Here is a 12775-nt window from a genome sequence, read left to right as displayed (position 1 = left end):
ATAGATATACTTAACACAAAAAACCCTCATTCTCTCATAATTGGCCTGCGATATCACATAAAACTCACTTTGTTTTGTATCAATAAACAAAAGTGATATTACTCTGAAAATAGTGATTATTGAGTGATATTTTTATCCTAAAAGAAACAAAAGTGATATTAATAGGCAATTCTTAATACATGGATGTCCTTTTAGGGAATTTAGTCAATCCAGTAGTCTTAAACAAAAAATGTGTAAAGTATTTTTTTTTAAAATATCTTGATCTTAAACTTACCATATACAATATATTTGTTGTTACGTTACTCCCACCGTCCAGTATACTAATGTTCTCTTTTACTTGTCCGATGTAGAAAATGAAGAAATAAATTATTATTTTATACCTATTTTACCCTTTATTAAGTATTCCTTCTGGTTCAAAATAAGCTCATCAAGAAAATACTAACTCCTAATTTTTTTTGACTAAACTATCCTTAATTAAATACTATCTAATTAATATAGTTTCTTGAATATAATTTCTTTTTAATTATATAGGTAAATACTTATTTTAAATTAAAATAAAAAGGCTAAATAAATAACTAGAGTAATAAATACTACTCCTTCAATCTTAATTTATGTGACACACTCCGTCAGCCAAATCAAACAAGAACAGGTAAACATAGACGGAGGGAGTACTTTTAAATGTTTTAATTCATGATTTTTCACCCATAATTAAAACACCTTGTTTTATGTTCATTCATTAATGAAATTGTTTGGGAAGTACAGACGACAAGAACTAAGTATAGAGATTCAGCCAGTAAAAGTATGAAATGACTACTTCATGCCTCAAAGAAATAACCAATAAAATTAAAGGTGACTTAGAGGGTGATTTGATAGGCTTTTAGAAAGTGACTTGTAAACTAAGGGGTCGTTTGGTTTAAGGATTCATTAGTCCCGGGATTGGTGATTTGATAGGCTTTTAGAAAGTGACTTGTAAACTAAGGGGTCGTTTGGTTTAAGGATTCATTAGTCCCGGGATTATAATCCCGGGACTAATTTATCCCATCTAGTGAAATTATTTTATACCATCTAAAAGATGGTATAAAATAATCTCAATATAAGTGGGTTAAGAAGGTATAAGCTGGATTATTCCAGCACTAATTTTTATACCATGTTTGGTACAAGGTATAAATTTATCCCAACACTAATTTATACCTTATACCAAACATGGTATAAAAATTAGTGCTGGGATAACCCAGCTTATACCTTAAACCAAACGACCCCTAAAAGTCGGAAGTCGTTGGCAATATCTAATTTCGGCAAAGGCTCAAATATGCTTCTGAACTATATGAAATTGCACATATTTACCCGTCGTTAAAAGGTTGGTGTAAAGATACCCTTAACGTTTTTTGGCTATATATGCCCTTGAGTTAACGGAAAATTTTGAAGGGCATATTTGTTCAGTTCGCATAGTATAGGGGCATATTTGAGCTTTTGAAATTCCTAAATATTACGACACAAATAGTTTTCAGATTTTTTTGTAGTGCACTTTATGCTAGCCAATAATTTATTGCAACTGCATTTTGAAACTCCATACTTATCGTACAACCCCTCACTTTTCTCTCTTATTCTTTCACTTGTTTATGAAATGTCGGAAGCTTCGAGTTCTTCAAATAGCTATGGAAGGGTTTGTGGATGTGGAGTTGTGGAAGGGTTTGTGGACGCGGAGTTACTGCACTCCATCTCACTTATGAGCTTCAAATAATTCTACTAAATTTCGATTATGCGTGAAATTCACGAAAAAGTCAAACCACATTGAATGTTATGTACGAAACTGTATAAATGCTTAAGATGTGATACTCTTTCTATTATTATTATTATCAAAATTTTGAGCACCGCGGGAGACATTTTTTCATATGTCATAAGTCTAATATAAGTTATCTCCTTTTTTATGTTTATGTTTTATTGCGGTAATTGTTGCATCCATTATTGTGTAGATATTGGGACTGAGAAGACAAAAAATATCCAGAAAGAACAACAAATTGAAAAATAAAAATGGTATTATCATTAGTAAAAAAAACTTTGAAAAGGGAAAATGATATTCTTGTTGTGAAGACAGTCTTTAAAAGATATTTGTAATTGCATCTGCTCTTTTAGTTGTATAATTTTGATGTAATACAATGGTGGATGGATTGTAATTACAAATGTTTTTTTTTTATGTTTTAAAATGCAATGATATTTTGTGCCATCATATTCAGGAATTTCAAAGGCTTAAATATGCCCCTATACTATGCGAACTGAACGAATATGCCCTCCAATATTTTCCGTTAACTCAAGGGCATATATAGCCAAAAAAAAAACATTAGGGACATCTTTACACCAACCTTTTAACGACGGGCAAATGTGTGCAATTTCGTATAGTTTAGGAGCATATTTGAGCTTTCACCGTATCTAATTTTTAGCTTTTGTCTTATTGTTATATTTTTTATACCTAAAAATAAGTACTTGTAAATATTTTTTATTATTGTCAAACACCACAAATATGAAAGAAGTGCTTAAAAATAAATAAACACTTAAAATAAGTCAATCCAAATAGACGCTTAATTTTTTCCCTCCCTCCTCTCTCTACCTAGATTTCTTGGTGACTTTTGATATTCATCTCCTTCTAATTAAATTTTTAGTCTTCAAAGGTAGAGAATTACACAAAGGCATACTCCATTACAGATTTATGACTACTTCTCTTAAGTATTAGCAATGACAGATACTGAAAGAGCAGTTCTCAAGAGGCAAAGACGCAAAAGGTTCTATCTCTTATCTTACTCCAAAATAATTACATCAGTTGGTACACTGTATATGTAGTAATAATTATATCGAACTCCTTATAATGCATGTCTTTTCCGTTTCTGAATGTAATTGTAGAGATGAAGTTGAAGCGGCAAATATTGTTCGCCGCTTATCTCGTAGAAGTAAAGGAATACCACCGGAATTGAGTGATGGCCTCATTGATAAAATTGAGGCAAAGAAAATATTATCCAAAAAGGAGTACTTATCATACGATGGAATGATTAAAACAATAAAGGGTTTGACAAGAAATGAATGTCCAAGTAGACTTACTCATCATGATGCTGTTGATTTGGAAAGGTTACAGTTGAAAATGAGAAGAACACAAGTGGCCAAAGGTGCCATATCAGATGTGAAGTTTCTTCCCACGGCGGATAAGAGAGTTATTATCGTAGGCGATGAGCTTGGCTATTTGGGGTTATGGAACTTGGACTTTGAAGATCAGGAAACTAATGGAATTTATCTCTATCGTCCTCATCAGTACAAATTGTCTGGAATTACAATTGAGCCATTCTCCATGTCAAAGGTTACTCTGTTTTTGCTTTTCTATTTTTATCCGAATCTTCAAATTTACTAGAATTGATCTCATTTGGCCAGAATCAAATATATAAGTAGTTGATCTATAGTAAGCTGAAAGTGTTATCTACGTTCCTTGTGAAGTGGAAATGAGAGTTCATAGCATATCTACCCATCGATCGAGAGTCATGGAAGTGTTAATGTTTTAGAAACTACTCCTATGTATAATGCATAAGGTAAAAGTAGCCTGTTCCTTTTAAAGCTTTTGAAGTTGTTTTTCTTCTTTAATTTTTTTTTTTTTTTATGACTTTGATTTTTTTTTCCGGTACTTGTAACAATAATCTAACTGAAACATAGAATATGTGCGAATTGATGATGAAATGGAAAAGCTATTCCTTTGGGGCATATGAACTATGTATCGTAGTTAGTTAATTTGGCATTCAGGATCTTTTCTGATATATAGCTTTGCAGATATTTACTTCAAGTTATGATCAACGTATTATGTTGCTGGATGTTGAAAAGGAGGCTTACAATGAGGTTTATCAGGATACTTGCGCGATATATTCCATATGTCATCGAGGGGAGGACGTGAACTGTTTATATTTTGGTGATGAAGTCGGAGAGCTAAAATTATTTGATGTAAGGGCAAGCGCACCATCGTTATCATGGGGATTACATGGAGACACGATCAATACAATACATTGCAAACCAAATAATCCGATTATTATAGCTACAAGCTCTGCAGACAAGACTGTCTCTCTTTGGGACTTGAGGAGTGTTAGCAAAGATCAGCCAAAATCATTGACAAGTATTAGCCATGGAGGTCCAATTTACTCTGCCTACTTTTCACCTTTTGGGACTTTTCTTGCAACAACAAGGTTTGTTTAATTGAATCCTACATACAGGGGAAAACAATTATTGGAAATAGAAATCAAAAGTGTATATATAATGAAGTTAGATATTTCAGTGAATCCAGATATCAAAATAACTTCAAACCCTACGAGTAATTTCAAAACAAATGAGTAATATTTGGCTGCGAAATGCTCAAAAAAATTGTTGTATTTTTTTTTTCTGTAAGAATGTATTCTTGTAAGGGGAAAACTCTTCATATTAAAAGCATAAACAACGCTATTCAGTTTGTTTTTGCTTAATTTTCTTGAGAAACTTGACCGTCTGCTTTGATTCTATCGACTGTTGGGTACTATGTCCTTGCATTGGTAATTTCATGTTCAACACAGCTCGGACAATACTATTGGTCTATATGGAGGAGAAAACTATCAGGAGAAGTTCTTGATACCCCACAACAACCTAAGTGGTGAATATATTTCCACATTAAGGTATGGAAATAACTATTACTATTACTTCATAAGAACAATTCATTTTCAAGTTACAATCCATTATATTGCTTTTTCCTGGTATAATATGTATGACATCCACAGAGGAATCTGGGGTTGGGATAATTCACATTTGTACATCGGCAAGATTCAGGAAAAGCAGAAGCATAAAAGAAAATCGAAGATTGATGATGAGATACATGGACTCCATATCATTTCTACTGTTGATAAGAAGGTTGTTTGCACTTTGCAAAGTGATGATATGCCTACTGTCCCATACCGTTTGGCTGCTCATCCTTATATTGTTGGAACACTTGCTGGCGCCACAGGGAAAGGTAAAGTATGTATGTGGGCACAAGCTTGAGTCTTCAATCGACTATCTTGATATAAGTGTAAAATATTTGACTGTTTTCATCTTTTTGTGCTTCTGTGGAGAATGATTAAAATTTCATGGATTTCCTTCTAAATTAAAGCAACCTGTCTTTGCTAAATATGAATCCTACATATATTCCCTCATGTACTAGAAAGAGCTATCATTTTTCACTTTGTAAGGAATTGTTCTTCAGTGTGCTTGTAAAGAGCTAGAAAGAGAATGGGCTTGCGCACGTAAGAAATTCCATCCCCGCACCCCCCCCCCCCCCCCCTCCCTCCACACAAATTATAGAAAAATTTCATATTCATTCTTACTAAAACATCTCCAAATACATTCCCTTGCGATTAAGGATGACTTTAACTCTCTATGACGCCCATCCATTGGACTGTTATGACTATTATTAGTCAGTGTAATGTAGTAATTTCACTGATATATATACATAGATTCATCCTATACAGAAAATATGCTCCTCTTTTCTTTCTAATCGATTTGAGTTTCTGCTGCTAAATTATTCTTTGTTATTTCTGCTCCTAATTTATAATAGAAAAACTTGTTGGATCCATATAGATTTATGTAATGAAACCAAATAATGATTTAGAATCATTACGTCAATCCAAGGAATGATTCCAAGACCAAGAGTCCTCAAACTCACAGCCTTGGGAAACAAAATGCCCAAAATAGAGTTTTGAAATTCAGGACCATGTTTTTATATTAGGTCTTGACCGCGTTTGCGGTTTCCCTTCGCTATCGAGAAAAATGGCTAGACCCATCTTACTACTACTGAGCAATATAACACGATTGCGGACCCTGGTCCCCTTGATCAAGGTTGCGATCGCAGGCCTATCTCCGTGATCACGAGCCCACGAGAGCTAGCTCTCTCCACGAATTTGACACCCTTACCACAAATCTGAGCGCAGCCTTCTCACAAGGTTCACGAATGCAGAATGGCAGCAGCACCAGAACAGTGCACACAGATTTTAAGTTCAAAATTGAATTGAAAGATGTTCTAGCCTCCTGAACTATTCCAACAAGTCATAACTAGTAATGTCAATTACAATAGACATGCGTAAAACACGGTTTTGAACAAAAACAATCTCAAAACGAGGGGCCGGATTGTTATAATGTCTTAAGCTTTGTCTCAGCTCTCTCTCTCTCTCAATGTATATATATATATATATATATATATATATATATATATATATATATTGCGTAGAGGTTTCATGGATACGATTGATAGTATAGAGTTCATACGAGTATTAGTATGCAATTTAATTCACTTTGCGGGGACTTGTTATGTGTCTTGAGACACAGGATTATTCTATATCATGATGTGTACGAGTTGATATTATGGTTGTTGATTTCTAAGATAGCGGTCTACAAAGTACATACCAATTATGTTAAATGTCAGGGGTCAAGAGTTCATTCCGCGGGAAAGATGTTGGATGTCGATCACGCGATTCTATAATTTTGGGACGTGACAGGCAGCGATTTTAAATTTATTGGTGAAAAGGTGTAAATGACACGTGCATTTGAGACCTTGCCTATTTCACATTGTTATCTTTCCATTTTAGCTCATTTACCATTTCTCTGTTATTTCCGTTATTAATGCAAGACCGTGAGCTGTTGGCCAATTAATTTCTTATTTTAGTGGTTAATTTAGGGCTTTTCTTAAATTTTGGCTCGTCAGCCGAAATTAATTACAGGCGCTAGCCAAAATATATTATGCTTATACTGTAATTATGTGTGTGTATATATATATTATATTATATGTATAGATATACTTAATATACACAATCTATACATTTGTCGGCTATTATTCTTTTGAGCAGTCCAAAAATATGAATACAGGCTGTTACATATATAGAGCTTCTTTGATGAACAAGCTCGGGATCATTTGCTTGTTTGTGCTTTCCCAAAGCTTTGTGTCTTGCAAACGAATCGAGAGAGTAGGTGATATTTGACAAAAATATCTACATTTCGCATCATTTTCCTGCTAGTTCTTAATACTTTAATCACGCCTTTGATCTTAATTTGTTGAATTTGAGCTTATGTTGGTCTAGTTTGAGATAAGGGTGGTAACCGGTTTGGTCTTACCGGTTTTAACCGGTAACCGGACCGGTTAAACCGGAACCGGAACCGGTTAAACCGGTAAAAAATTAAAAAAAAAAAAAAACTAAAGTATATAAGTAAGTATATATACTATATATACTTATATATATGTGTACTATATACTATATATATAGTATATATATAGTATATAGTACATATATATATAAGTTATACACATATATAAGTATATATAGTATATAAATATATATAGTATATATATTAAGTATATATAGTATATATAGTAGATATGTATATATAGTATATATATTAAGTTATACATATATATAAGTACATATAGTATATAGTACATATATATAAGTATGTATAGTATATATATTAAGTTATACATATATATAAGTATATAGAGTATATAGTACATATATATTAAGTATATATAGTACATATATATTAAGTATATATAGTAGATATGTATGTATAGTATATATATTAAGTTATATACATACGAAAAGCACTATTCTGTATTGCTGACTTGCTGTTAGGCTGTTAGTCAGTAAATATTTAAACTTTAATTATAAAGTTGTATAACATATGAAAATATAGCTACAATATACAAATAAATACTATAATATATATATATAATACAAAAAACAAAAAAAAAATAGATTTTAATCACTCCAAACCGGACCGGTTCCGGTTTGAGGTTTAAAACCGGTAAATCGGAACCGGTTAAACCGGAACTGGTTAGGCGGTTCCGGTTTTGGAACCGGAACCGGCCGGTTTCCTAACCGGTTCCATAACCGGTTCCTGTTCCAACCGGTTAACACCTTTAGTTTGAGAGCATTATATAACAAAGTAGGTGGACAAAGAAAAATATATAACAAAACACATGACAGAGGGTGGATGTCGGGGGGTGGGGGTGGGGGGGTGTGCTCGAGACACTTTTTTAAATTGCAGTGGTCCAATCTTTGATTTGAGAGCATGAATCTCATCGATAACAGATTAACATCACTGGCTTACCAAGACTTAGGTCCCGTTTGTCCAGATATTTCATTTTTTTTTGGAATTTTGGAGTTAGAGTTATGTTTGATCATAGTTTTTGAAATTATAGTTTTTGGTGAAATGTAATTGTAAAAAAGTGGAAAAAGTGAATTTTTTTTGAAAAATAAATTTTTTGAGTTTTTGATATTCCAGAATACAACTTTAAGTTGTATTCGGAATTCTCATGGCCAAACGCTGATTTCGGAAAAAAGTGAAAAAAATTTCTGGAATAAAGTGAATAATTCTTATGGCCAAACGGGGGCTTAAAGAGTTAAGATTGCTGGAGTTGAAAAATCTAAAAAAGGTATGTTAGTCCTTTGAAAATCTATTTCTTTGACTGATAAAGAGAATATGGAAATGACTTTGTGAACTAACTAAATATAAGCAAAAATGTCAGTTAACTGGAACAAAGTATTTGTGGAGCACCAAAAACAGGAAAAATGAAGTTGCACAGCAGTGTCTAATGGAAAATTTATAATTTTGTACTAGTATTGGTAAAATAGATTCATGCCTGCCATAGTGATTTGATCACAAGTGAAGAGTCAAACAACAACAAAACTCTGAATGATACAACCACACTATGAATTCAGATGCTAAATCCAACTTCATAAATCATTCAAGATGAGGCATCAAAACTGTTAGGAATATAGTTTATGTGCCCTAGATCCAATCTCACATACGATGATTTGAACATATATTTTTGAACATTGTTTAATATAAATATATGGCATTTGATATTCTTTTACCGTACATACTTATTATCAATTGTTTAATTAAATATGATAAGATCCTTAATTAAAGTTTTGAGACTTGACATCATGATAGAGATTATGATAATGAGAGAGTCATGTCTCTTATAACTTAATCTAAAAATGTTCTTGATTGTAGGATTACTAATTAGGATATTAGTAACCCGGTTAGATCAATATGTATGTGGTGGTCTATCACGACCCAAGTAGCCGTGAGTGGCCGATGTGCTGTGAAATTATGGCACATCTAATGCTTTTTTTAATCTAAGTTTTACTTGTTTTTGAGTAAGTTTGTGTTAGTTTGATGTGTTTTGTGTGTTGTGCAGGTATTTCGAAGTTAGAATGCTCGGCAAGTGAAAACAAGGAAATTAAGATGCTCAGTACTGGTGTGCACTAAGTACGGACCGTCGTCTTGGTCGTCGAAATGCATGGAGAGTTCCTGCAGCTAAGGAAGATTGACGGTATGCAGAGCTGGTAGATTGACGGGCCGTCAACATGTTCGACGGTCCGTCGAGTTGCACCGTCGACACACATCCTGCAGATTGAAAAGTGTCATCAGACCGTCGAGTTGCACCGTCGACATGGTTGACGGTCGTCAAAGTGCAAAGACGGCATGTCGACGGTCGTCAAAGTGCAAAGACGGTTGAGGTTTTGTGAAGTGAAATTTGGTCATCAGATCGTCGTCATGCATCGTCAACATGTCGACGACCATCAAAGCACAAAGACGACCTGTCGAGTTGCAAGCCGACCTGGAACTGGATTGGGATTAATTATTTCGAGTTTAACTTGTATAAATACCTGTTTAGGTTTTATTTTTCAGACATCTGGAGTTTTAGACTTGTAGTAATTACTTTTGGATTTTTAGTACGGTTGAACATTTTCCAGACAATTACATTCGTTTACTATCAGTTTATTTGTAAGTTTCAATACAAATTCAATTATGCAATTTTCAATATTTTATTGTTTTTTCGTAACCATGAGTAGTTAAACATCTCTACTAAGGTTGTGAACCCAAGGATGGGTGTTTTGTGATTGAGAATTGTGATTGATATACGCATAATGGATTGTTAGGGTTTATTTATTCTTCATTTCATCATATAGCTAGTGGTTGCAAACATTAGCTAACGCCATAAACTTTGGTTTATTTGAAAAAATAACTAGGGTTTGGTAAGAACAAATAACAAGAACTCAAGGCTTTAAACCTTGTTTAATAAATTCACTTAGGAATAAGAGGAATTTACTTGACATAATTAACCGTTCTTCATGCATACTTTCTTATATTTGGGAAAAGCATAGAGAGAAATAATCTTTTCTTATTGGGAAATAGTCTAGATTCACATAGAGGATAAGTGCATTCATACAACAATCCATTAGAAGTATATCAAGATCAAGACCCATGATTATACACTTTATCTGACGGGGACACAACCTTGGTTCTTTTTACCCATATATTTACAACTTTAAATTATTAGTCACTCTAAATTAGTCCACAAACTAAAACTCTTATAAAACCTCTTTTTCTGGAATATACCAGGACCGCAAGATTAGTATAATACTTGTTTAGTAAATTTTTCACACTATATTCTCTGTGGGATTCAACCCCAACCCTGTTGGGTTACTATACGCTATTAAAAGGTGTAATTTGAGTGTATCAGTGGCACCCACATAAATCCCCTAATGTTCGAACCATCCCCTTAACCAATTATCAAACCAATTTAAACAATTATAAATTGATAACCAGAATTAAATCATAAAACTGTCTATTCATGCCATAAATAAATAAAAGAGAGGAAATCTAACTATTATATTCCCAAAGATCCAAAAGTCATCGTACAAGGAATCTAAAACATAAACTGTCTAAGTAAATAACAACTGTCTGAAATAACATAAGTAATGTTTGAAATGCAAGTAGACATCAATAAGAGAAGATCTTCAGGCGACCTAGCATGGATAGAAGCTCACCCTCAAATCGTTCAGGAACTAGCCTCACGCTAAATATGAGGTCTGATAGATATCTCTGGATCACAATCTGCACTCAAAAGAATGCAGCAAGGTAGTATTAGTACAAACACTGTGTACCGGTAGATATCATAGGCCGACTAAGATTAGTATCATGCATAAATCATAAAATCAATAGAATAGACAGATTGGCACAACAACACACAACCATATGAAATTATCAACAGAAATCATCCAACACCGAAATAAGGTAAGCCCACACAAACAACAATCAATAAAAGTAACTCAACCCATGTCATCATCAACACAACCGTAACTCACGAATTATCTTAACTCTGTCACATATCCATCCGTACACACATGATAAATGGTATTGTTTGTGTCACGACCCAACTAGGGGCCATGACGGGTACCCGGAGTTGACCACCGAGCATCACTCATTCTACTCATCATACTCATCCTGCGTTCATTCATTATTCTCATACTTCTAATCGTAGGGAGAACCATTTTCACTTTCAAACATATTTACCTTTATATAGATGAGCCCTTCAGATATCAAAATAATATATATATATATATATATACAGGTAAATATGTTTGAAAGTGAAAATGGTTCTCCCTACGATTAGAAGTACGAGAATAATGAATGAATGCATTATGAGTATGATGAGTAGTAGAATGAGTGGTGCTCGGTGGTCAGCTCCGGGTACTCGTCATGGCCTTTAGTTGGGTCATGACAGTTTGCCCAAATAGCCATGACCTGCATGGAACCCATGGTGTCCATGTACCACTCACTCCAGAACAAACCTCGGATCACGAGCCCATAACTAGGCCACATCCTCACCCCGGGTCAAATGTGCCTTTCCATATTTATATGTTCTTTTTCATCTCAATGTATTTCCATTCCGACAATCAATAAGGAATGTGAACAATCAATGAATCAATATCAAGGAACATAAGTCACCATTCCACAAGTCATATCAAGACTCAAGAATCAATTCATCAATAGCATGAATAAGGGATTAATCCAAGTCATCAAGAAGAGTATTCATTAACTTCTTCTTTATCATATCATAATAGTTAATCACATAATCAATCAATATCAAACTTAGGAATTTCCAACCACACTTTATGTCCGAAGACCTAATCATGCTTTCTCTTATGAATTTCATAACATATACAATCAACTAATCAAAGTCTAACCAAGTAGACCGTAGCCTACCTCAACGCTGAACTGGAACAATGCAAGCTATTCAACGTGAGCCTTTCCTTTCGACAACACCTCGGAATATTAAAAGTCTAGAAATATACATGAGTATTTGAATCATCTATTCAAACAATACAATAATTTGGAAAGGGAAAGCCACTTATTCCTACTCTTTCCAATCACTTGAAGTATCACTTATGGTGAACTCATCATTACCTCTCTCCCAATGATCATACTATTATAATTCATGGGCTTCTAATCCATTCAACCCTTTTACAAGCAGTTTTTATGCTAAAGTTACCATACTTATGAAGCCCTAAGTCTCAATACATCATTCTCATCCATTAGAACTTGAATTCCTACCCTAGGAAGTGATAATCTATAACCTTGTATGAATAAACAACAATAAAATCACAAACCCATTCATTATTCAAGGATTTCTTAAGTTCTAAGGATTTAGTCCTTTCATTCACCATTAGAGAACCTTAAACTAATCATGGAACTTAAGATGATGATGAAATGAACAAAGTAAAGGATTGAGACTTACCTTTCAGGAGTATTTTAGCCCTAGCCTTAGAAAATCGCCACAAGTGTTCTTGGGAGCTGTTTCTCAGTTATGTGGGGAATGAGTTCGGAATAAAGAATATAAAATGCTGATTCTGCCTCCCGTCGACTGCGGCAGCGGTCGAATTTTCGCTGCGGCAGTCCCGCT

The 12775-nt window shown here is 33.9% G+C and overlaps 1 protein-coding gene across 1 annotated transcript; it reads left to right on the top strand.

Moving 5' to 3' along the window:
• Positions 1-3834: 3834 nt before the first annotated feature.
• On the top strand, positions 3835-5031 carry LOC132622142 (DNA damage-binding protein cmr1-like). Its single transcript, XM_060336686.1, has 3 exons — positions 3835-4211; positions 4572-4670; positions 4773-5031. The coding sequence occupies exons 1-3, from the start codon at positions 3835-3837 to the stop codon at positions 5029-5031; spliced, it is 735 nt and encodes a 244-aa protein (XP_060192669.1).
• The last annotated feature ends 7744 nt before the right edge of the window (positions 5032-12775 follow it).

This window comes from Lycium barbarum, chromosome 12 (assembly GCF_019175385.1).
Source record: "Lycium barbarum isolate Lr01 chromosome 12, ASM1917538v2, whole genome shotgun sequence".
NCBI classification, from domain to species: Eukaryota; Viridiplantae; Streptophyta; class Magnoliopsida; order Solanales; family Solanaceae; genus Lycium; species Lycium barbarum.
Note: the sequence above shows the minus strand (reverse complement) of the source record. Positions and strands in the feature narration are given on the sequence as shown.

Excerpts from the sequence above, each read along its gene's own strand:
- LOC132622142 (XM_060336686.1), top strand. The coding sequence starts at position 3,835 with ATGTTGCTGGATGTTGAAAAGGAGGCTTACAATGAGGTTTATCAGGAT. Across the intron at positions 4,212-4,571 it reads ACTTTTCTTGCAACAACAAG|CTCGGACAATACTATTGGTC; the intron begins GTTTGTTTAATT and ends TGTTCAACACAG. Across the intron at positions 4,671-4,772 it reads GAATATATTTCCACATTAAG|AGGAATCTGGGGTTGGGATA; the intron begins GTATGGAAATAA and ends TGACATCCACAG.